Raw genomic sequence first — 26,455 nt, 5'->3', positions numbered from 1 at the left:
CGCCCCCATCAAGTTCTCCTCTCTCTGTATATCTCCTCCTCCGCCTCCGTCATGCCATCTCCTCTTTACCCGTCTATGAAAAAAATACGTATATCTGCCTACTTTCTTGCAGATTGATGGAATGATGTTGAATGTATTTAAAGGTAGGCCAACCCTCCGCCATCCAGCATACGTTGGCTTGTGTAAGTGCCTTCACCACGAAAACATACATACATAAGCCAACTCCCAAGTTGATCAGTCAAACGGTGTGTAATTCTGTTGTAAGGTGCCCTCCGCCCTACACCGTATGAAATTTCACGTAGTTGGTGAGGTTCCCCTTGTTTTAAAGATCAAATGTAGAAAATTTCATCAAGATCGGAGGAACACTGTGGCTTTTTTTGAAATCCGTAAGTAAAGTACCCTCCACCATGCACTGAACGAAGTTTTCTGTAGACAGTGAATTTCCTCTTGGTTTGGGAAATAGGAATTCATTTTTATACACCCCGCTCGCTCTATGCTGACTTGGTTGCGAAACATAAATAATAGATTCAGACAACAGAAATCGTGTAATGATTTCTGTTGTATAAGGGGCAACATAGCTATTAAATAATAGCAACGAGATTACGAGAGCAGTCACTTTCAGTGTTACGTAAAATAACGTTATACCTTGTAAATTATCACGACACAAAATGAAGATGATAAGCAATGTGGGACTTCCTTCAGCTTGCGTTTGAAACTCTCGGAGAACTCCTGTGTGGTGAGGAGGGTGGGAGGGGGGCAGCAAGTGGAGCCTCAATTTGTTTAGCCGGCCCGGGCCTCTGACAGGTTTAGTGCGCCACTGCTCGTAGGAAACCCCACGGTAGGAAACCCCACGACACCCACAGGGCTACCCGGCAGATAAGCCTACCTACGAGCGAGGTGACGGGCACTCCCAACACCTGCGACCCATGGGCAACACTGGAACCGCTTCTCTCGTGGTTCACAAGAAATCTGAATTTTTTTTGTCAGTTATCCACAAACGAAAGCCCACCATGGTAAATGGCTGCTCTGTCTGCTACCTGGGACTATACAAATAGCTTACACCACTGCTTCAGAAAGTTGATCCCATGCCTGCAAACCTCTCCTTGCGAGATGGTCATCTCTCAAGAACTGCACAGGTCAGCAGGCGACAGCACGCTAATGTGGCCACCTCTTCAAAATGGATTCGCTACGCGCTAAGGACGAGAAAGCTTTTCTCTGTTGATGTCAAGTTACACGAGAGTGAGTCAAATGAAACCATTGAATATTTCTTTAAATATTATTTATTGTGCAGACGTGGTACAAAGCTCTATCACTTTTCAATATAATCTCCCCCCGCTCAATGCAAGTCCTCCAGCTCTTACGAAATGCATAAATTCCTTTAGAAGAAAATTCTTTCGGTAGTCGGCGCAACCACTCGTGCACCACATGGCGTACCTCTTCATCAGAACGGAACTTCTTTCCTCCCATTGCGTCTTTGTGTGGTCCAGACGTATGGAAATCACATGGGGCAAGGTCTGGTGACTATGGTGTATGAGGAAGACACTCAAAATGCAGGTCTGTGATTGTTGCAGCTGTTGTACGGGCAGTGTGGGGCGTCGCATTGTCATGTTGCAAAAGGACACCTGCTGACAGCAATCCACGTCGCTTTGATTTGATTGCATTCCGCAGATGATTTTTTCGGAGGTCTGTGTATGATGCACTGGTGACAGTGGTCCCTCTAGGCACGCAATGCTCCAAAATGACACCCTTTTCGTCCCAAATGAGAGTCAGCATAACCTTCCCTGCTGATGGTTCTGTTCGAAACTTCTCTGGTTTTGGTTATGAAGAATGGCGCCATTCCTTGCTCGCTCTCTTCGTTTCCGGTTGGTGGAAGTGAACCCAGGTTTCGTCTCCAGTAACGATTCTTGCAGGGAAACCATCACCTTCTCGTTCAAAGTGCCGAAGAAGTTCTTCATAAGCATCAACACGTCGTTCTCTCATTTCAGGAGTCAGCTGCCGTGGTACCCATCTTGCAGACAATTTGTGAAACTGGAGCACATCATGCACAATGTGGTGTGCTGACCCATAACTAATCTGCAAATATGCTGCAGTGTCATTCAGTGTCACTCGGCGGTTTTCCTCCACTATGGCTTCAACTGCTGCAATGCTCTGTGGAGTCACCACTCGTTGTGCCTGACCTGGACGAGGAGCATCTTCCACTCAAGTCACACCATTTTCGAACTTCCTACTCCATTCGTAGACTTGCTGCTGTGACAAACATGCATAATCGTACTGAACCTTCATTCGTCGATGAATTTTAATAGGTTTCACACCTTCACTACGCAAAAACCGAACAACAGAACGCTGTTCTTTCCTGGTGCAAGTCGCAAGTGGGGAGGCAATCTTTATATTGATACTGCGACGGTATGTGTGCATCTGCACTATGCTGCCACCTACAGGCCATTCTGCAAGCTGTTTGTAGCACGCTTACCAACTTACAGGATACCGGCGCGAAATTTCGATTTGTTTTTGCGAGTTTAATGTTTTCATGTGACTCACCCTCGTATTATACAAGTTGTAATAGGGTTTCAGTGGGAGCGCCACAAACTCGTGGCCGACCTAAGGCATATATCACTTGAGTGTTGTACAGGAGAGAGACAGTGAACAAATTTCAGATGGCTTGGCCGACGTTGCTAATGACGACTGATACTACGTTTGATGATGACAAATCTGCATGCGCAGCTTGTATAGGCAGATGGATTCCACATGGCTGTGCCCACTTACTCATAGACTGTAAAGTCATAGAATGCAGAGAGGCAACGCATTCCAATTACTCACCAGGGCACCTCACGTAGTCTTGTAACACAGCTAGCCGCAATGTTTCCTTATATGCACGGTAAAGCCCGCTACCTCTTGGGTCACTAGTAAGTGAGGGAGCTGCCTGTTGAGTGAAGCCGAGACAGGAGAAAAGGGAGTGACGGGGAACGGAAGCCACTCACACATATGCAGTGACTCATGAGGAATACGAAATCCTCCAGGAATGTTACTAGTGTCCTCCACAATGGACCAGCAGAACGGCTGCTATCTTTGAGACTAGTATTACCGAAGATTTTCTTGAGAGACTCATCTCATGTACACTTACGATCATTGTATCTGCATCTACATAAGTACTCTGTAAGCCATTATACAGGTTGATTCAAAAAGAATACCACAACTTTAAAAATGTGTATTTAATGAAAGAAACATAATATAACCTTCTGTTATACATCATTACAAAGAGTATTTAAAAAGGTTTTTTCACTCAAAAACAAGTTCAGAGATGTTCAATATGGCCCCCTCCAGACACTCGAGCAATATCAACCCGATACTCCAACTCGTTCCACACTCTCTGGAGATGTTAGAGAATTGGCTGTTCCCTCAGCTCGAACAGGAAGCACAACAATTCATATTTCAGCAGGATAGAGCGCCATCACACTGGCACTTATCTGTCCGTAACTACCTGAACGTCAACTACCCGAGGCGATGGATCGGCCGCCAGGCAGCCCGTGACAGAGCACTTCATCACTGGCCTCCAAGAAGCCCTGATCTTATCCCCTGCGATTTCTTCTTATGGGTATGTTAAGGATATGGTGTTTCGGCCACCTCTCCCAGCCACCATTGATGATTTGAAACGAGAAATAACAGCAGCTATCCGAACTGTTACGCCTGATATGCTACACAGAGTGTGGAACGAGTTGGAGTATCGGGTTGATATTCCAGAATGAGATTTTCACTCTGCAGCGGAGTGTGCGCTGATATGAAACTTCCTGGCAGATTAAAACTGTGTGCCCGACCGAGACTCGAACTCGTCCCGAGTTCGAGTCTCGGTCGGGCACACAGTTTTAATCTGCCAGGAAGTTTCATCGGGTTGATATTGCTCGAGTGTCTGGAGGGGGCCATATTGAACATCTCTGAACTTGTTTTTGAGTGAAAAAAAAAACTTTTTAAATACTCTTTGTAATGATGTATAACAGAAGGTTATATTATGTTTCTTTCATTAAATACACATTTTTAAACTTGTGGTATTCTTTTTGAATCACCCTGTATAGTGCATGGCTGAGGGTACCTTGTATCAAAGCCGCCCATACGATAGTTGGAAGGAGGTGTAGACCTGGGATATGGTGTATTTTCATATTTAGGAAGACGAATGAAGACTTGTAAGTGGCCAAAGAAGTTTCAGTTCCGACCATGTTAAAAACCGATGTAATACCCACTTCTAAATCATTCTCGATTGTCTCTTCTGTACGAGACGAGATTTCTCTTTTCTTGTCTCTGTGATTCATACGTGAGATGCACGTTGGTGGAAGTAGAAATATTTTGCAGTCGGATGGAAATTCCGGTTCTGTGAACTCTCTCAACAAAATTTTGCGAAACGACCGTGTTCTTCTCTTCAGAGCTGCCCATTTGAGTTCACGGAGTGTTTCTCTAACATTCGCGTGTTCATCAAACCTACCAGCAACGAATCTAGCAGCGTGCCTCTGACTTGCTTCAGCGTCTTGCTTTAATTCGACTCGATTGGTCTCGCGAACACTCGAGCAGTCCTCAAGAATGGGTTCACTACGGTCTCCTTTATAGACGAACTACACATTCTAACAATTCTACGAATAACCTGCTGCCGGTCATTCGCCATCCCTACAGCCGACCTTAGGCGCTCCTTCCATTTCATATTGTTTTTCTGCGTTAGACCTGGATATTTAATAGATATTACTGTCTCAAGCAGCACATCACCAATACTGCATTCGAATACTACTGTAGTTCTATTCATCTGTAATAGCTTACAGGGCAAAATACCAGTCGCAACACTTGGTAACTGGTCGATTATTACAGAGACGCTGAACGTATTAGATGACCAATCTTCTCTGCAATATTGATTCAATATATAAAGGTGCGGCAGAAAATAAGTTGAGCGGTTCCAAAAGTCCTTAGTCATCTCTCTAGATTTGCATTCACGAAGAACACAAGATGGAATTAAATGATAACAGCGGACGCTCTTCGAATGCTAATGGGTTTTACACGGCCAGAGCAAATATCAGAATATCATGTTCAACATGAAGAAATTTAAGTTCCAGAATTAACATTAAATAAATAAAAACAAAGGAGATAAAAGCAAAAAATCGGATTGAAGAATATATTGTGAGAAGCTACTCAGAAAGACACTTTCACAGAGGGGCAGTGTAAATTGTCACTTTTAAGATTTGTGGGTGGTGGTGGTTTCAAAATGTCCATCTTTAATTGGATACATTCAAATGTGCCTATATTTCTGACACAATAAAATTGTTCTCCACCAAAACAATGATAAAGGTGTTCTTTTAACTAAGAAATTAACAACGATCTCAGTTTGTTTAATTTATTACACGAAAATGCAAAGGCCATTGTTAACAATAATAGTTTACTACCTTGACGAACAAGGTCGTGGAATCTGGAATGTGATTCAGATGAGTGGGTATTGGGATAAGGCATCTACGAGGTGCGACAATAAGGTAATGAAACTGATGTGAAAAAAATGTTGCTTACCGTTTTAGTCAAGTTTAGCGTTGTCTTCTTCAAAGTAGTTCCCTTCTGAATGCACACACTTTTTCCAGCGCTTCTGCCATTCATGTAACATTTATGGAACTCATCTTCTGTAATATCCTCCAAGACCCTCGTCACAGCTTTTTGGACATCTGTTGTCTGAAGATGGTGTCCCTTGACCGCCGTTTTGACTCTTGGAAATAGAGAAAAGTCGCACAGAGCGATGTCTGGTGAATAAGGTGGCTGTGGTAGTACTGAAATTTGTTTTGAGGTTAAAAATTGGTGTACTGACAGAGCAGTATGGGATGGCGAATTATCGTGATGCAGAATCCAATTATCAGCAATGTTGGCATGGCCACGAAGAATCCTTTTAAGAAGTCTTCCTAAAATTTCTTCGCAGTAATATTGGTTAACTGTTTGTCCAGGAGGCAACCACAATTTATGAACAATTCTCTTGGAATCAAAGAAGCACACAAGCATTCATTTCACTTTTGACTTTGACATATGAGCTTTTTTTGGTCTGGGTGATCCCTTTGAGCACCATTGCGAACTTTGGCGTTTTGTCTCTGGATCGTACAGAAAAAAAAAACAACTTTCATCACCAGTGATAACATGGCTCAACAATTCTGGATTGATTTCCGTTTGCTCAAACAGATCGGCTGCCACATTTTTCCATGTTTCTCGCTGTTGTGGTATGAGATTTTTGGGGACCATTTTTGCACAAATCTTTCTCATACCAAGATCTTCAGTTATTATTAGATGGACCGTTTCTCGATTGGTGTTCAGTTCTTCTGCAATCATTTTCACGGAAAATCTTCGATCAGATCGTAGGAGTTCACGCATCCTGGCCAAGTTGACATCCGTCGATGAGGTTGATGGTCGTCCACTGCGGTCTTCATCTTCAACATTCGTTCTGCCTTCACTAAACATTTTATGCCAACGAAAAACTTGAGCTCTTGAAATAACCTCTCCAAAAGCCTTCTGAAGCTTACCGTAAGTTGTCGTCGTGTTTTCACCCAATTTAATACAAAAAGTAATGGCATACCGTTGCGCAATATTATGCGATTCCATTTCCGTGACGAGAGACACAAAAACGTTTTAACTTACTACAGGACAATGAACGACTGAGCAGTTGCATAGATGTGCCGCTTGGAGTAGAAGCAGTCTATAGACTAAGGTCAAAGACATTGTGGCTGCGCAAGCCTGCAGGGTTGCCACATCTTGCGTAGAAAATCAGTCTCATTACTTTATTGTCGCACCTCGTATATTCGTGGATGTCTTATCACGACTGTCAAAGGATAGTCTGGAAAAAAAATTTGTTTTTAATTAAAAAATGGTAGTACTACAGAAGCGTATGCGTTTGCATCCATGACTAGAGTTAAAAGCTGTTGAAACTAAATGCAAGCGAGTCTTCCACTTAAGACTGAAATTACTGAAAATCGTTGAAAATCTCTCCAACTTCCCTACAGCTCACTTTGCAGTGGCCGCTGGACCTCACCATATGTGTAGTCTGCATAGGGGAGCTGAAGTACCTCCAGAACCAGTCCTTGGCTCTGTAGCAACAGCTTCCATCTAAGTTCAGCTCTAACATTCTGCATGGTGTCTGTTCTAGGTCCTGTCTCCCTACCACTTTCGCACAACGACACTCTGAGCATGTTTTTTAGTGAATTGAGTATCTTTAAACTGGGACCTGTTGCTGGTAAGAAGACGCCAGACCACACATGACATGTAGAGTTCAGAAGAGTTCAGTGAGACTAGCGATGATATAACCAAATACTTAATGATTTCAGCATCAGCTCCACTGCACTCCCTGTAAAAGAATCTTAATACTAACTAAATTTAGTGGAAGGGGTTCAAGGCTTTCCTATTTTTAGTTAGCTGGTAAAATAACGTCGAAAAATCAGTCAAGTTTACCATTGGAATTTTTATTCTACTCACAAAACATTCTTTATAAATTGCACTATTGATAAAAGGAAATATTTTAATACAGGATGATAAAAACCAACTGCGTTCAACCAAAATGTGAACGAATATTCCCTGAATGGGTTTCCAAGTTCTATAATGGATCGAAGGATGACCTATGCCATATCACATCTATAATCTAGGTTTAAATTAAGTTTCATAAAAGAGAAAACTATCAAGATGGTCTACAGTGACCCTCAATTATCTTTAATTACTTATTTAACTTGTCGTAAATTACAGTGGCTGGTGTGGCTTTTCAATAATCATATAACAGAAAAATCATCGCGTTTCAGATTTTAACTTCAAATAGCAAATGTGAATACCATGAAGTTTAATTGACGATCGACACTAGTATTACGTAAAAAGGGGATATAACAGATGAGACTTCAGCAGTTCTGAGTGAAGCCTTATGCACTCTTATGCAGCATCGCGTGCGTTCATTACCTTGTCGGTGGTTAGGCAGCGTCAGGGGGCGGCACAGCTCCGCTCACCTCGCCGTCTCGGAAGCAACTCTCTCCTAACTTCTCCTTACTACAATTTACCGAAGTTGGTTTAAAAAAACTATCTGGCTGTGTTTTCATCTGACCAATCAGGCTCTCAATGTCAACCTTAAGCTCCGCCTACAAAAATTCTGTCTATCCAATGAGAAACGTTATGCTTTTCGTGGTGGGGCAATGTTTCTAATATTTGCTACGTAATAGAGACGCATATAGTCTCACACTAAAACTTGCAGCTGGTGTGGTACTTTTAGTGTTATTGTAAGATCTATACTGTTCTTCTGGAGGGCTGTATCTTTTAACATGGGCTGGGGGTGGTCTTGGCGGTCGGCTGGCGACGTGGGTGTCCGTCCCTCATCGTAGGACCTTCTAGCCTACACGGCTCTGCTCTCGGCTTCTGCTCTCGTTTCTCCCCTCGGAACTGCGTCTGTCTCACGGTGGGAAGGTATGACATGCATTTAGGCGTTCTTGTGTTAGTCTGTGGTATTCCATTTGCTCAGTCATTGATCGTATTACTTTGGTTAATTTAATGTCAGGATTTATTCGGAGCTATGTGTCATATTGCCGGACTTGCTATCATGTCAGGGTTTTCATGGAAGGTGTTGGATTTGCCTGACACCTTACACACCTCCGCCAAATGAGATGCTGCTGTTGTCACCTGAGGTGGTGCCTGGCTGGACAGCAACTTCCTGCAGTCCTCTTCCGACAAAGAAGACTCAGTCCTCTGCCTTTTTCTGTTCTCATACGATTATAATTGACTTAATGACAAATACTGCCAGTGACAAAAAGTGAGAAGTTATCTTAAAAGGTATTTGTCTCTCTCCCGTACCCTCATTTCAGATGCTTCGCCAGTGACATAAATCGTAATTCTTGGCGCTACGAAACTGTCTCCTACCCTCTCCTTCTCTCTGTTTAAGCCTGAGTATCAAGGAATAAGCACAGAGCTCTATAAGCACTGCCTCAGTTATGCGAAAGGATTCGTGATTTCCTGTCAGTCAGGTCACAGTATGAGTCGATGAAAAATCATCGAGTAAAACTGAAGTGATATCTGGAATTTCCCAAGGAAATGTTACAGGCCCTCTGATGTTCTTGTATAAATGATGTAGGAGACAATCTCAGCAGCCATCTTTGATTGTTTATAGCTGAAGCTATCATTTACCATCTAGTAAATAGGTACTGAGTAGAACTGGGAAGACAAAAAAAAATGGTGGCACAGCTTAACTAAAAGAAGGAATCGCTTGATAGGACACATTTCAAAACATTAAGGGATCACCAATTTAGTACTGGAGGGAAGTGGGGGAGGTGGGGGGGTAAAAATCTTAGAGAGAACCCAATGCAGTAAGTATGTAGAGATGGGCGTAGGTTGCAGTAGTCACTCGTATGTGAAGAGACTAACACGGGACAGAGTAGCATGGAGAGCTGCATCAAACCAGTCTACAGACAGAAGAGTACAACAAAAAATGTCATCAGAAGAGCGAAATAAATGGCAAAATGATTTAGACAAAATATCAGTACGCTGCAAAAAGTGACGACTGACTGTTAGGGAAAGTATCACGTCAGCTACATGAGTACTAAAACAATTGCGTTAAATTTCGCTTACACAATAAAATCACATAAATCTAAAGGCTGTCGATTCAACTAAATGTCTAGGAACTACAATTACGTACAACTGAAATTTGATCGATCAGATAATGTTGTGGGGAAGACGAAGCGAAGACTGTTTTATGGCGGACCACTCAGAAGGCGCAACAGTTCCAGTAGCGAGACTACCTACACAATTGGTATTCGTCCTCTACTACAGTTCATGGTATTCAAAAAGGAGGAATAGGTTTCAAACATTTATTGCTTCGAAATTACAAAAGATAGAAACAGTTCCAACGTTGCTGGAAAGAGGAAAGTCTAAATTTGTATGCACTGAATGTCAGCACCATGTGTTACGCTAGAAATATTAAAATGATGGCTCATTTCCTGCCACACACGAAGCAGCTGGTCTCTCGTTATCGACTTCCCATCTTCAACAATGCGATATCGCGGACTTTCAAGAGTGTCCGGGCGTAGGGGGGATAGAAACACGGTCTTTTACGTAACCCCACAGACACCAGTTACAAAATGTTAGGTCTGCAGAAGAGTAAAGGAAACAAAAGAAAAATTCTGAGTAGGAACTAAAATCCGTGGAGAAGAAATAAAAACTTTGAGGTTCGCTGATGACAATGTAATTCTGTCAGAGACAGGAAAGGACCTGGAAGAGCAGCTGAACGGAATGGACAGTGTCTTGAAAGGAAGGTATAAGATGAACATCAACAAAAGCAAAACGAGGATAATGGAATGTAGTCGAATTAAATCGGGTGATGCTGAGGGAATTAGATTAGGAAATGAGTCTCTTAAAGTAGTAAAAGAGTTTTGCTACTTGGGGAGCAAAAGAACTGATGATGGTCGTAATAGAGGATATAAAATGTAGACTGGCAATGGCAAGGAAAGCGTTTCTGAAGAAGACAAATTTGTTAACATCGAGTATAGATTTAAGTGTCAGGAAGTCGTTTCTGAAAGTATTTGTATGGAGTGTAGCCATGTATGGAAGTGAAACATGGACGATAAATAGTTTATACAAGAAGAGAATAGAAGCTTTCCAAATGTGATGCTACAGAAGAATGCTGAAGTTTAGATGGGTAGATCACATAACTAATGAGGAGTTTGTGGAACAACGTCACTAGAAGAAGGGATCGGTTGGTAGGACATGTTTTGAGACATCAAGGGATGACCAATCAGGTATTGGAAGGCAGCGTGGAGGGTAAAAATCGTAGAGGGAGACCAAGAGATGAATACACTAAACAGATTTGGAGGTATGTAGGTTGCAGTAGGTACTGGGAGATGAAGATTGCATAGGATAGAGTCGCATGGAGAGCTGCATCAAACCAGTCTTTGGACTGAAGACCACAACAACAACAACAACAATAACAACAACAACAACAACAGATCTGGAGGCCTGGGAGTCCACCAGCGATGAAACTCATCTTCTGCGCCTCCTCTTCCAATGGAATGGTGTCATTCAGGTAATGTCGAACGTGCTTAGAGAAATTCTCTTTGCTGTCCAACGTCCTGGAATGGTGTCTTTCAGGTAATTCTCACGTCCGACGTTACCTGAATGACACTTTTCCAAGGCGTTGGATTGGAAGAGTGGGAGCAGAAGATGAACTCATCGCCAGTGGCCTCTCACGTCTCCAGACCAATCATCTTTTATCTGTGGGGTTACGTGAAAGACAGCATATTTATCCCCTCTATTCCTGACACTGTTGAAAGTCTGCGTCATCGCATCGTTGAAAATGGGAAGTCGATAAAGAGAGACCAGCTGCTTCGTGTGAGCAGGAAATAAGCAATCGTTTTAATATTTGTCGTGTACAACATGGTGCTCACATTGAATACATAACAGTTTGAAATTTTCTCTTTCCAGGAATGTTGGAATTATGTTTCTATGTTTTTCAGCTTGGTAGCAATGAGTGTTTGAAATCTGTTCCTTCTTTTTGAATAGCTCTGTATTGTTCCGCAGTATGCGGTCCATTCCAGATAGGATTGACGGAGGACGTCTAAAAAGTTCAAATGCCTGTTTTGTATTTACGTGAAATATGGGCGACAGTTTCACGGATATGATACGCTAATTGGGGGTGGCAATAATTAAAGCATTTGCGTTTTCTCCTCTTAATGCGAAAATACGGGGTGATCAAAAAGTCAGAATGAATTTGAAAACTATATAAATCACGGAATAATGTAGACAGAGAGGTACAAATTGACACACATGCTTTGAATGATACGGGGTTTTATTAGAACCAAAAAAATACAAACGTTCAAAAAATGTCCGACAGATGGCGCTTCATCTGATCAGAATAGCAATTATTAGTATAACAAAGTAAGACAAAGCAAAGATGATGTTCTTTACAGGAAATGCTCAATATGTCCACCATCATTCCTCAACAATAGCGTTTGTCAAGGAACAATGTTGTGCACAGCACTGTAAAGCATGACCGGAGTTATGGTGAGGCATTGGCGTCGGATGTTGTCTTTCCGCATCCCTAGAGATGTCGGTCGATCACGATACACTTGCGACTTCAGGTAACCCCAAAGCCAATAATCGCACGGACTGAGGTCTGGGGACCTGGAAGGCCAAGCACGACGGAAGTGGCGGCTGAGCACACGATCATCACCAAACAACGCGCGCAAGAAATCGTTCACGCGTCTAGCAATATGGGGTGGAGCGCCGTCCTGCATAAACATCGTACGTTCCAGGAGGTGTTTATCAGCCAGGCTAACATATCGGCATACCTCTCATCCGTCACGGTAGCAGTCACTGACGTTTTGTTGTCCAGCGCCATCTGTCGTAAATTTTGTGAACTTTTGGTTTTTTTTTTTTTTTTTTTACTAATAAAACCCCATGTCATTTCAAGCATGTGTGTCAGTTTTTACCTCTCTATCTACATTATTCCGTGGTTTATTAAGTTTTCAAATTTATACCGGCTTTTCGATCACCCGGTATTTTATTGATGCCAATCTACATAGTGAGATATGATCATCGTAATAAAGCAAGTGAAGTCGGAGCTCGCACAGAAAGTTTTATGTTTTCACTTCTCCCACGCGCTTTTCGAGAGTGGAGTGGTAGATAAGTGGTTTGAAGGTGGTTCGATGAACCCTTTGCCAGGCAGTAAAGTCTAAATTAAAGGGTAGTAGTGCACATGTAGATGTAAAGTACATAACTGCCGCCGGTGTATGTAGCTACTGCAGTTTGGAGAAGGTGCATTCCTACGCAGCTACAAGAGTCAAAGAGCACATTGCTTACTCCTCTATGTATCTCGCGCAAAGAAATTAAGGTAAAATTAGGGGGATTTGAACTGATACGAAGGCCTAGTAAGTCTTCCTTGTAACACAACTGCTGACAGGAGCAGCACAGAGGGTAAGTGACAGTGTTACATGAAATAACCTTCTCCTCCACACATCGTTAAGTGGAGTATGGATGTAGTTGTGAATGTAGACGGTGTCACTTTTTGAGGACCTCCCGACATTTTGTTCAAGCGGATTTACAAGATATCTCGAGAGATGCCTTGTGACTAACCTCGGTGGTGGCGGAGGTCCCCTCGCCGAGCTCCCAGTTGAAGGGCGTCTTGGGCTCGTCTATGGCGTCGTGGCCGTAGTCCTTGTCGGCCGGGTGCAGCGTCGCGATGATGTTCATCTCGTCGAACCTGGCGCTCTTCTTGCGCTCCATTTCCTTCTTTTTCTTCTTCTTTTTCTTTTCCTTTTCTGGTAAGTGAAGAAGAAGTGGAGAGTTACATGAGGAAACTGAGGAAACAGTGAAATCAAGTACAAGGCGACGAATATACGATATTCTGAGCTGCTTTAGATACTGTATCGTAACGGTGCGAACAACAGAAAGTTTAGTGTACTCTACATGCGTACTAGAAGACCGCAGGTGCTGACACATCCGCCTGCTCTTCACTGACCTGGTACGAAAGCGATAGGGCAAACCAATTTCTTGTACAGAATGAGATTTTCACTCTGTAGCGGAGTGTGCGCTGATATGAAACTTCCTGGCAGATTAAAACTGTGTGCCGGACCGATACTGTAAAGTTTGGAAGGTCCACGCAGTCCACCGAACAGTCGACGTTGAGTTAGGGAATTAAGGGCGTTCAGGAAACTTCAAAGTCGAATTGCCAGAGAATTTTTGATAGTAAAAAATACAAAAATTGGATCGCCGCGTGGTGTCCTTGTGAGTCACACTCAAGATGAACGTCCTTCACTTTTCATCACATCTGGCACTGCCCTTGACGTAGCCAACGACCACTCTTACGGAACTCAGCCTCACTTAGAAGAGTGCCGAACTGCCTAGTACTCAGGTGCAACTGGATTAAGGCTACTGTCCAACACAGGGCACCGCACAGCTAGTACTAGTTTATATGATTATGCCGTACGTCACTCATATATAAAGGCCATCAAAAAGTTTCCGTTGAAGGGTTCTGTTGCAGCGTACATGCAACGCAGTGCGACGCCGGCGCGGCTATGTAAGCTCCGACATGTATTCCCGACGAGGGTGTGGTAAATACGAAAACATGATATATGGCGAAGTTATTACCAAACGGGACCAGAGTGATGCTATTCTTTTCTTGGCTGCCGAAGGTCCAACATCGCTAGACATCCATCGGGAAATGAGTGTGTATGGGGCCAGCGCGTCTGTCGAGACGCTCAAGCAACCACCTTGTAGTCCTGATCTCCCCCCCCCCCCTCCAACCCCCATGCGATTATCATGCCTTTGGTCTCTTAAAAAGGCCTTGAAGGGTCGACAATTGCTGTCTGATGATGATGTACAGCAGGCAGTTACGGAAATCCTCGGTCAGCAGAACACGTTGGTGGCACCGATTCTGCCTTATTGGCTTATTGATTCAGGACTATATGCCCTTAGAAAGTAAACTTTTTGGTCGCCCCTTATAACTTCTAAGTGGCATCAATCCGCCAAACGTGGATTTAAGGGAGGGAGGACGTCAAACGGGCCGACTTGGAGCAGGAGAGGCATCACAGGACATTTTATTTTCTACTGTCTATACTTTTACAAATAAATTCATAAAATTTTGTGAGCATGACCAGGAAGGATTAAGGATTCACACTCATACCAGTTGAAGTGCAAACACATAACAAAATAATTTTTTTTTTAGATATGAAATTTCATCATTTTTTCACTTACTGTTGGCTGCATTTGTTGCTATAGGTATATTTTTCTTCACAAGTAAGAGAGACTGTTCGATGAATTTTGCACAGCATACAAATCACACTTACAGGTGTATGAAACTCTAGAATTTTCCAAATCTATTAAAAACTGTGGTAAGAATTGAGCTAATTAACTACAGAATTTGATTTTTTTCTAAACATAAAGTTTAAAACGTAACAGCTCATTCATTTTTGCATAAAGTAAATAGATTATAGAGTTTCAGACACCTTTAAGTATGGTTTGTATGCTGTGCAAAATTCATCGAACAGTCTCTCTTACTTATGAAGAAAAGTGTACCTATAGCAACAAATGCAGCCAATAGTAAGTGAAAAAATGATGAAATTTCACACGTAAAAAATTATTTTGTTATGTTTTTGCACTTCCGTTGCTACGAGTGTGAATCCTGAATCCTTCCTGGTCATGCTGACAAAGTTTTATGAATTTACTTGTAAAAGTATAGACAGTGGAAATTGAAATGTCCTGTGGTGCCTCTCCTGCTCCAAGTCGGCCCGTTGACGTCCTACCCCCCCTTAAGCAGGCGCACGCGCATGCAGTTACTATCCGTACACTACCATCCCACAGTACTAGCACAGTAATATCATCGACAGTACCTCAGGACAGCATCAGGATCGTATCTACATTCCTACAAAGAACCCGACTGGATATTTTAGACTACAAGTGATAGTGATTGCCGAACATGGGACTCAAGGATTGGCCAGCATTAAAATTAGTGAACGTGCCCTACAAGCAATTACGATGTATCATCTTTAGACTGAAGTTAAACTACACTCATGCTCATAAATTAAAGATAATTGCAGAATGTGGTGCCACACAACGTGGCACTACACAAAACTGGTGCTAACAGCATAGGCACATAGGGAACACACACGACACAGATCTGGTGATAAGTTGAGAAAACCGTCCCGAAACGCATGTGCTACAAAACGCCACTGTTTACGACGCATGTACCCCGACATCAATATGGGATATGATCACCATGCACAAGTACACAGGCCGCACAATGAGTTGGCATACTCCAGATCAGGTGGTCGAGCAGCTGCAGGGGTATAGCCTCCCATTCTTGCACCAGTGCCTGTCGGAGCTCCAGAAGTGTCGTAGGTGTTTGAAGACGTGCAGCGATACGTCGACCGAGAGCATCCCAGGCGCGCTCGATGGGGTTTAGGTATCGAGAACAGGCAGCCCACTCCATTCGCCTGATATCTTCTGTTTCAAGGCACTCCTCCACGATGGCAGCTCGGTGGGGTCGTGCGTTATCATCCATCAGGAGGAAGGTGGGACCCAGTGCACCCCCCAAAAAGGCGGACATACTGGTGCAAAATGACGTCCCGATACACCTGACCTGTTACAGTTCCTCTGTCAAAGACATGCAGGGGTGTACGTGCACCAATCATAATCCCACCCCACACCATCAAACCACGACCTCCATACAGGTCCCTTTCAAGGAAATTAAGGGGTTGGTATCTGGTTTCTGGTTCACGCCAGATGAAAACCCGGCGAGAATCACTGTTCAGACTATACCTGGACTCGTCCGCGAACATAACCTGGGACCATTGTTCCTGTGACCATGTACTGTGTTCCTGACACCAGGCTTTACGGGCTCTCCTGTGACCAGGGGTCAGTGGAATGCACCTTGCAGGTTTCCGGGCGAATACAGCATGTCTATTCAGACGTGTGTAGACTGTGTGTCTGGAGACAACTGTTCCAGTGGCTGCGGTAAGGTCCTGAGCGAGACTACCTGCAGTTCTCCGTGGCCGTCTGCAGGCACTAATGGTGAGATATCGGTCTTCATGTGGTGTTGTACACTGTGGACGTCCCGTACTGTATCGCCTAGACAAGTTTCCTGTCTGCTGGAATCGTTGCCATAATCTTGAGATCACACTTTGTGGCACACGGAGGGCCCGTGCTACGACCTTCTGTGTCTGACCAGCCTCCAGTCGCCCTAGTATTCTACCCCTCATAAAGAAATCAATATGTGTTCTTTGAGCCATTTTCAACACACCCTCACCATTAGCACGTCTGAAAACGTCTGCACACTAACTCGCTGCACCGTACTCTGACATGCATCAACACACCTCTGCGTATGTGGACTGCTGCCAGCGCCACCGTGCGACGACCGCAGGTCAAATGCACCGCATGGTCATACCCTGAGGTGGTTTAAACCCGCAAACCGCCCCCCACGGTGTTGTTTCACCATGTATCAGCATTATCCTTAATTTAAGAGCATGAGTGTATGTAACATCTCCATTAATAAAATATTGTAATTTCTTGCTAATTGGTGTTGCGAACCTTTTTGTTGTAGTGTTGCCTAACCCCATTTGACCCTGCGGCGGAGCTGTATAGTCGCTGCGTGGAAGCAAGCGCATCATAACAGCAACCACTTTCGGCAATAAGGTATATCCCTATCTGCCACCTATTTATGTATTACACAAAGTGAATACAACAGTTTCTTTGCTGTGTGCTAGGACTTCGTGCCTGTTGGGTCACAACTGTCGAGTGCCCACATGCATGAAACTCACGAGAGAATTAGGGAATCCAAATCTCGTGAAAAGACATTCATGGGGCAACGAGCGCAAGAGACGTACTTTCGTCAAGTGCATGCACTTGTCTAATGAGTAGTAGTTGAATTTCTGTGACTATAAGTATCTTGAATCACCTAAATATGTATGGATTACAGCTACAAACAATTTATAGTGGGACGATCAAACTGAAAATCACGTAGGAAAGCCCACCAAAGATTGCTGCTCCTGTAAGATCACGTCACTGGTGCAACGAATCCATTAAAGCAATTGCTTGCACTAAACGTGTCCATGCTATTCTACAGCGCGGCTGCACAGTTTCTGATGGTTGACAAATAGAACTATACATATATGAAGATGGTATCTGTTCTTTCGGACATGTCTGGAAGAACTCACCGGCCAGTTGACCATCATCTTCAGTGAACATGCATCAACAGTGCCCGAACTCTTACGTGAATCGGCGGTAAAGCCGCGAGTAATGAGTATGATGGGCAGGGGCACTATGAATATAGTGCGGGACAATAAGCACAGTTTCAACTGTCCCCGTTGAAATATCAACGGCTGCATGCAGCTAGGGATATTTATTTCATTACAAATAGAACTGAAAGAAGGCATCAAATAGTACAAAGAAGGGTAGCGCCTTATGTGTTACACGGAATAGGGGCGAGAGTGCCAGAAACGAGTTGGGCAAAAATACGGAAACAGAGTGAACTGAATGGATGAACATAAATGCAGATGCTAGCCAAGCCTGCAGGTTGCGCTCTTTGACCCTGAAGGGCACCCTCAAAACGTTGCCAAGCGTCAGTCGTTGTCAGAACAGAGTTCGTACTTGTGAGTGCATTATGTTACAACTAAGTGAATTCCGATGTGGGCACAATGTTGGTTCTTTCATGGTTGGTGCTTCCGTAACCTAGGAAGCAGACGTGTTTGGTATTTCAAGATTCACCATATCGTAGATGTATACAGCATGCAAGGTAGGACGAGAAACATCATCTGCTAAGCACAGCACGGACGAGAATGTGTTTTCAGTGATTGTAACAGACAGTCACCGAAGAAAATTCTGACGAAAGATAACGCGGACAGCAGCTCCAAAAGCCACTGCAGAACTAAATGTCGCGTTCTCAAACACTGTCAGCACCAAAATAACACGAAGGGTAATCCAGAAGCAAGGAACTACTGTTCCAGAGCCACACATAAATGATGCAATCGCCCATAACAGGAAAACGTCTCGCGTAAGCCATAAAACCTTGGCTACGGCGCAGAGGAGAAAAGCCATTTGGTCGGAAGTGTCTTGTTTCACACAGTTTCCAACTTCTGGCAGTGTTTACGTCCCAACATGGCTGGGCTTCGGTAATGATTTGGGGAGTCATACATTGGCATTCCACGGGCCCTATGGTTACTTTGCAAGGTTACGTTATTGCTGATAATTATGTGACTAATGTCGCTGATCAAGGCCAACCCATGATACAGTATTAGTTACCCAGTGGTGAAGCTGTGTCCCAACACGACAGGGCCACTGTTCAAAAAGGTCTCACCCACCAGTCGGCTTTCTGACCATGGGAATGAAGTGTCGCATCTCCCGTGACCGCCAAAGTCTCCAGATATTTTGGTCTTATGTCAAAGTGGTAGGTGGATCAAAACAAAATGTCCAGACACTCTGTGACCAATATGGTACTGAGACAGAGGATGACAGACTAAAGGCCGAAATACTAAATGTCTTTTTCCAAAGCTGTTTCACAGAGGAAGACTGCACTGTAGTTCCTTCTCTAGATTGTCGCACAGATGACAAAATGGTAGATATCGAAATAGACGACAGAGGGATAGAGAAACAATTAAAATCGTTCAAAAGAGGAAAGGCCGCTGGACCTGATGGGATACCAGTTCGATTTTACACAGAGTACGCGAAGGAACTTGCCCCCTTCCTGCAGCGGTGTACCGTAGGTCTCTAGAAGAGCGTAGCGTTCCAAAGGATTGGAAAAGGGCACAGGTCATCCCCGTTTTCAAGAAGGGACGTCGAACAGATGTGCAGAACTATAGACCTATATCTCTAACGTCGATCAGTTGTAGAATTTTGGAACACGTATTATGTTCGAGTATAATGACTTTTCTGGAGACTAGAAATCTACTCTGTAGGAATCAGCATGGGTTTTGAAAAAGATGGTCGTGTGAAACCCAGCTCGCGCTATTCGCCCCCGAGACTCAGAGGGCCATAGACACAGGTTCACAGGTAGATGCCGTGTTTCTTGACTTCCGCGAGACGTTCGATACAGTTCCCCACAGTCGTTTAATGAACAAAGTAAGAGCATATGGACTATCAGACCAATTGTGTGATTGGATTGAAGAGTTCCTAGATAACAGAACTCAGAATGTCATTCTCAATGGAGAGAAGTCTTCCGAAGTAAGAGTGATTTAAGGTGTGCCGCAGGGGAGTGTCATAGGACCGTTGCTATTCACAATATACATAAATGACCTGGTGGATGACATCGGAAGTTCACTGAGGCTTTTTGCAGATGATCCTGTGGTATATCGAGAGGTTGTAACAATGGAAAATTGTACTGAAATGCAGGAGGATCTGCAGCGAATTGACGCATGGTGCAGGTAATGGCAATTGAATCTCAATGTAGACAAGTGTAATGTACTGCGAATACATAGAAAGAAAGATCCCATATCACTTAGCTACAATATAAGCAGGTCAGCAACTGGAAGCAGTTAATTCCGTAAATTATCTGAGAGTATACATTAGAAGTGATTTAAAATGGAACGATAATATAAAGTTGATCGTCGGTAAAGCAGATGCCAGACTGACATTCATTGGAAGAATCCTAGGGAAATGCAATCCGAAAACAAAGGAAGTAGGTTACAGTACGCTTGTTCGCCCACTGCTTGAATACTGCTCACCAGTGTGGGATCCGTACCAGATAGGGTTGATAGAAAAGATAGAGAAGATCTAACGGAGAGCAGCGCGCTTCGTTACAGGATCATTTAGTAACCGAGAAAGCGTTACGGAGATGATAGATAAACTCCAGTGGAAGACTCTGCAGGAGAGACGCTCAGTAGCTCGGTACGGGCTTCCGTTGAAGTTTCGAGAACATACCTTCACCGATCTGTCAAGCAGTATATTGCTCCCTCCTACGTATATCTCGTGAAGAGAGCATGAGGATAAAATCAGAGATTAGAGCCCACACAGAGGCATACCGACAATCTTTCTTTGCACGAACAATACGAGACTGGAATGGAAGTGAGAACCAATAGAGGTACTCAAAGTACCCTCCGCCACACACCGTCAGGTGGCTTGCGGAGTATGGATGTAGATGTAGATGTACTGTTGAGCCTTTGCCGTCTCCTATCAAAATAATTTAGGAACTCACATGCAAACGTCTGCATTACTAAACGGCGAAAACGGTCATCTTGTTACCAAGTCTCAGTTTCAGGTTGCCTATCTAACAGATTCCAAGGGCAAAAAGAAAATTGTTTTCAGTATTTCATATAATTATTGAACGAATTTAAAAATTTAGAACGCTGTCCTTAATCTAGTCATTAAGAGGTATAATCTCACGTTATAGATTTAACACCAGAAGCCAAGTATGAATGTCATAAACTGTGTATATATCTCGAGGCAGAGAAACTCATGGCGCGAAAATTACGCCAGAGTGTGTTCATCCAATGTAATTTCAGACCTTTATGAAACTTCCAGAATGAGATTTTCACTCTGCAGAGGAGTGTGCGCTGATATGAAACTTCCTGGCAGATTAAAACTGTGTGCCGGACCGAGACTCGAAATCGGACCTTTGCCTTTCGCGGTCAAGTGCTCTACCATCTGAGCTACCGAAGCACGACTCACGCCCCGTCCTCACAGCTTTACTTCTGCCAGTATCTCGTCTCCTACCTTCCAAACTTTACAGAAGCTCTCCTGCGAACTTGCAGAACTAGCACTCCTGAAAGAAATGATATTGCGGAGACATCCTCATTCATTTGTTTACAACTTTCGTGTGATACTACTTTCCTGTAGACTACAGCATCATCGGCAAACAGTCTAAGGCCGCTGTCAGTACCATCAACCAGATCGCTTATGTAAATCGTAAAAAGCAGCGGACCTATTACGCTGCCCTGGGGCACACCTGAAGTTACTCTTGTTTCTGTTGAAGTGTTCCCATTCAGGACAACATACTGCTCTATGTCTGTTAAAAAACTTTCTATCCAACTGCATATGTCACCGGATAGACCGTAATTGCGCACTTTTTGGTTGGTTGGTTGGTTGTTTGAGGTTAAAGGGACCAAACAGCAAGGTCATCAGTCCCTTGTTTCAAATAGACTCCATTCCGCTAACGGGACATCTCAGTATAGTCAGAAAAATAAAACGGATAAAGGGGAAACGTAAAAGGGCAGTCACGTTGTCATTAGTAAAAACAAATGAGGGAAGTTGGCAAGAGAACGAACCCAACACTATGCTGAAACAGCATAGGCAAGACCACCTGTGACTTAAAAGGTACAACTGCTATAATGCAGAAAGTACGTATGGGAATAGAAAAACTAACCAAGCCTTAAAAAGAAGGGGTGAAAACAGAGTAAAAGGGAAAGAAAAGAGGATTCCGGTCAGGGAGGTGAATCGGGAATCTCTGAACACTGCCTACAGTGGGAGACACCCAAACACTCACCGCCCTGCCCCAACACCAGAGGGAGATTAAAAACTTTAAAACTGAGAATAAAAACCACTCTCCCGGAGGAAACCTAGAACCAGAGAGACCATCCGGGAATCGTCAGCCAACATCAAAGGTAAAGTGTGGGGGAGTCTGTACTTAGCACGCAGAGCCAAAAGAAGGGGGCATTCAACCAAAATGTGGGCCACTGACTGGAAGGCTCCACAACCACATAGCGGGGGTGGCTCATCACGCAAAAGGAAACCATGGGTCAGCCTGGTATGGCCAATGCGGAGACGACACAGTGTGGTCGAGTCCTTGCGGGAGAGGCTAAAGGAAGAACGCCATGGGCCTGTATTCACCTTAATGGCACGAAGTTTATTAGACAGTGGAGTAGCCTCCCAAGAATTGGCCCATGACTGTGCAAAGTGGGATTTGATGTGAAGCCGTAAATCCGCTGCAGGAGGGGTTACAGAAAACGGGGGGTAAGTAACTGCTCCCCCAGCCAAACGATCAGCGAGCTCATTACCCGGGATACCCACATGGCCCGGGACCCATAGGAAGTCAATGGAACAAGCAGCACGGTGAAGATCAGCGAGATGGTCATGGATGGCAGAGACCAAGGGATGGCGCGAAAAACACCGGTCAATAGCAAGAAGGCCACTCATCGAGTCCGTACATAACAAAACGCGGTTGTGTTGGGATTGTTTAATAAAGGTAAGGGCCCGGGAAATTGCCATCAATTCCGCAGTAAACACCCCACATGAGGGTGGCAGTAGATGATTTTCCGTTCCAACAAAGGACGTGAAGGCATACCCAACATGATCAGCAGATTTAGAACCATCAGTGTAAAAAACAACAGCATCCCGAAACTCCCATAAAATTTGGCGGAAAAAGGAACGGAACACCACCGGGGGGATGGAATCTTTCGGACCGCGGCGGAGATCCATCCGAATTCGAGGCCGAGGAACTAACCAAGGAGGGGTGGAGGGGAGGGAGCGAGGAAGACAGGACAAAGAAGGAAGCCGAAAATCACGGGTAAGAGACGCAAGGCGCAGCCCAACCGGTAAACCCGCCCGAGGGCGGGAGTCAGGCGGGCGACGCCCACGGTCTGGGAATAGGATAGAATAGGAAGGATGAGCGGGAGAAGAACGGATAGTGAGGGCATAAGACACCAGAAGCTGGGACCGCCGAACAGAAAGGGGGAGATCCCAGCTTCAACCAGGAGACTATCAACAGGGCTAGTAGGGAAGGCACCGGTGGCCAAACGGATACCACGATGGTGGACTGGATCCAGCACGTGCAGCGTGGAAGGAGCAGCTGAACCATAAACTTGACAACCATAGTCCAAACGTGACAGAACTAGAGCACGATAAAGACGGAGGAGGAGGGAACGGTCCGCACCCCAGGAGGAGTGGGCAAGGAAGCGAAGGACATTGAGTTTACGGAAACATCCTACCTTCAGGAGTCTGATATGGGGCAGCCAAGTGAGCTTGTTGTCGAAAAGAAGACCTAGGAAACGAAACTGTGGAACCACAGGCAATCTTTGTGCAGCGAGATAGAGCTCTGGATCAGGGTGGACCGTAGTACGGCGACAGAAGTGGACCACCCGCGATTTTAAAGGAGAGAATTGAAACCCGTGGGAGAGGGTCCATGCAGAGGCACGCCGTATAGCCACCTGGAGCTGCCGTTCTGCAGATGGCATCGAGGAGGAACTAACCCAAATGCAGAAATCATCCACATACAGGGCAGGGGCGACCAAGGGACCGACAGAGGCCACAAGTCCATCGATAGCAATGAGGAAAAGAAGGACACTCAAGACAGAACCCTGTGGGATGCCCGTCTCCTGGGTCCGTGGAGAACTAAAAGCAGTACCAACTCGAACTCTGAATGACCGATGGATCAGGAACTGGCGGATAAAAATCGGGAGTGGGCCCCGAAGACCCCACTGATGAAGGGTTAGTAAGATGTGATGGCGCCAGGCCGTGTCATAGGCCTTGCGAAGGTCAAAAAACACTGCAACCAAATGGCGGCGCTGGGAAAAAGCCTGCCGAACTGCGGATTCCAAGCGAAGCAAATGATCGATTGGAGATCGTCCCTCTCGAAAGCCACACTGGTAAGGGGACAATAGATCCCGAGATTCGAGGACCCAAGTGAGCCGACGGGCTACCAGCCGTTCAAGTAACTTACAACCAACATTGGTCAAACTAATTGGCCGATAGCTGTTAACAGATAGGGGGTTCTGACCAGGCTTAAGGACAGGAACCACAATGCTATCCCTCCACTGAGAAGGGAAGTCACCCTGGAGCCAGATACGGTTAAACACCCGAAGAAGATGGTGCCGTTGTGGAGCACTGAGATGTTGAAGCGCACTTTTTGGAGCAAGCGACAGTGCGTAACTGAATCTAACGCCTTTCGAAAGGCGAGGAATATGGCATGAACCTGGGAGCCGGTATCTAGAACCTGTTGTATATCATGGACAAAGAGGATGCAAGATCCCCTCGCTTCTAAACTGATACTGTTATTACTCAGCTTAGCCGCGAATCCGTAGAGGGAGGTATATGTGACGTACAGTATAACTGGTGAGCATTTCCACCCGGAATTTGCGAGTGAAGTCGGACCTTCCTCGATCCGCCTTAGTGGATCGTGTCGTCGGATTTCCACCTATCCGTGCGCGGTGCAGCTCTCGTAAAGGTCGTCCCGTGCAGATTGTTCATTGGGGCATTGGATGTCTCTGACGGTGGAAGCTAATTATCTGAAATTGCTGTCGATCGACTTTGGGGTATCTATTTACACGAAATTAACACTCAGAATGCCGTAATATCACTTTTATTCCTATTATACCAATAATGAAACACTCATGTCACAAACTACTCGTAACCGAGTTTGGCGCACAGTCCGTATCTCTTACTAGTTTCGTCATAGTTCGTGGATTTCCGATCAAGTTCGTATTTACTAAGCTATGCATTTGTTAATGATCGGGTGTGAATTTTAACGAGGCAAAATTATGATAAATAGTTTTAAACATCCAGAGGCCCCTTCTAGTATTCATGTTGTCATGAATGACTTTAATTATTAAATATAAATAAACAAACTCGGTGACTTTGGCGCCAAGATGGCGGTACTTCCCGTCACGTATATTTCCCAGGCTGACGCTTGTTGCTACGGTCCAGCGCCGAGCCCCACCCCACTACGCACGACATATGGTCGCTTCGTTACCTAGCCAGCCAGCGTGGGAAATGCTCTCCGACTCACGAACGGCTACGGACTACAGCACTTCCTAACTATCGTGAATACATCAGTAAGAGACAATAATTTATTAAAACTGGTAAAAATGTCTTCCTCGCGTAAGAGACACCTTACAAGGGCCAGCTGTGTCTCGCACGACCGCTGTTTCCTAAAACCGTGCTTGTTTCTGCAGATGAGCTTCCCAGACTCTTAGAAAAGTCATTCTGTCTGAACACAAAATATGTTCCATGGTTCTACATCATTATCGTAGTAGAGAAGAAGTCATAAAGGAGATCTATGGGGCAGTGGTTTGTGGACAATTCTGAAACGGATTGGCCTGCCTAGAGTCCCGAAATGTTCAAAATGTGTGTGAAATCGTATGGGACTTAACTGCTAAGGTCATCAGTCCCCAAGCTTACACACTACTTACCCTAAATTATCCTAAGAACAAACACACACACCCATGCCCGAGGGAGGAATCTAACCTCCGCCGGGACCAGCCACACAGTCCATGACTGCAGCGCCTCAGACCGCACGGCTAATCCCGCGCTGCTAGAGTCTCGACCTGAACCCAATGGAAGACCTTTGGAATGAGTTAGAACATCGACTTTGCTCCAGACCGCAATGCCCAATACCAATATCTTCCTACCATTCCTGCACGGACATTCGGACACCTCATTGAAAGTGTCTCCAGCAAAGTGCAAGCCTCTATAAAGACGAAGAGCAGACAAACTCCATTGGTATGTCCACTTATAGGAGTCCAGATACTTTTGATCAGATAGTGTATATCGGCGGGTCCGTTGGTGGGGGCTGAGTTTTGAGGCGGTGCAGGCTGATCTGTCGCACCTGCCTCCGGCGGCGCCTTGGGCTGCGACGGCGCGCCAGCCTCGGTGGAGCTGGTCTTCTTGAGGATGCCCTTGGCGGGGGGCGGCGGCAGCTGGACCTGCGGCCTGTGGTGCTCCCCCTCCTCCTCCTCCTCAGAGGACGTCGACTCCTGCATGGCGGGTGCGCTCGCTCTCCTGCGGGAATGGCAACAGTCAGGCAGGCGAGAATGCTTGGGAAGAAGTGCACATATATGCCTCAAGTGTTCTGTTAACACTGAAATTAACCCCGCAATATAGAAAAGCCTGCCACTCAGGCCAGTCATCGGAAAAACCTTTTTCTGTCGTTCCTCATCTCATCTTCAGCTAAATTCAAGATCTCTACACCAACATATACAGGTACACATACATATTTCGCAAACCACTGTAAAGTGCACAGCAGATGGTAATTGCGAATTGTGCCACATACACTACTGGCAATTAAAATTGCTACACCACGAAG

General features: G+C 44.8%; 1 protein-coding gene across 1 annotated transcript in view; it reads right to left on the bottom strand.

Moving 5' to 3' along the window:
* Window positions 1-26,132, bottom strand: part of LOC126427996 (protein phosphatase inhibitor 2-like) — a 39,860-nt gene extending 13,728 nt beyond the window's left edge. The window contains exons 1-2 of the mRNA XM_050089880.1: window positions 25,979-26,132; window positions 13,087-13,271 (exon numbers count right to left, since the gene is read on the bottom strand). Of these exons, the coding sequence (XP_049945837.1) occupies window positions 13,087-13,271; window positions 25,979-26,132 (339 nt within the window). The remainder of the gene's footprint in view (window positions 1-13,086; window positions 13,272-25,978) is intronic.
* Window positions 26,133-26,455: the final 323 nt, after the last annotated feature.

The sequence above is a fragment of the Schistocerca serialis genome, chromosome 12 (genome assembly GCF_023864345.2).
Source record: "Schistocerca serialis cubense isolate TAMUIC-IGC-003099 chromosome 12, iqSchSeri2.2, whole genome shotgun sequence".
Classification (NCBI taxonomy): domain Eukaryota; kingdom Metazoa; phylum Arthropoda; class Insecta; order Orthoptera; family Acrididae; genus Schistocerca; species Schistocerca serialis.
The sequence above is the reverse complement of the archived record's forward strand: the minus strand, read 5'-3'. Positions and strand labels throughout refer to the sequence as shown.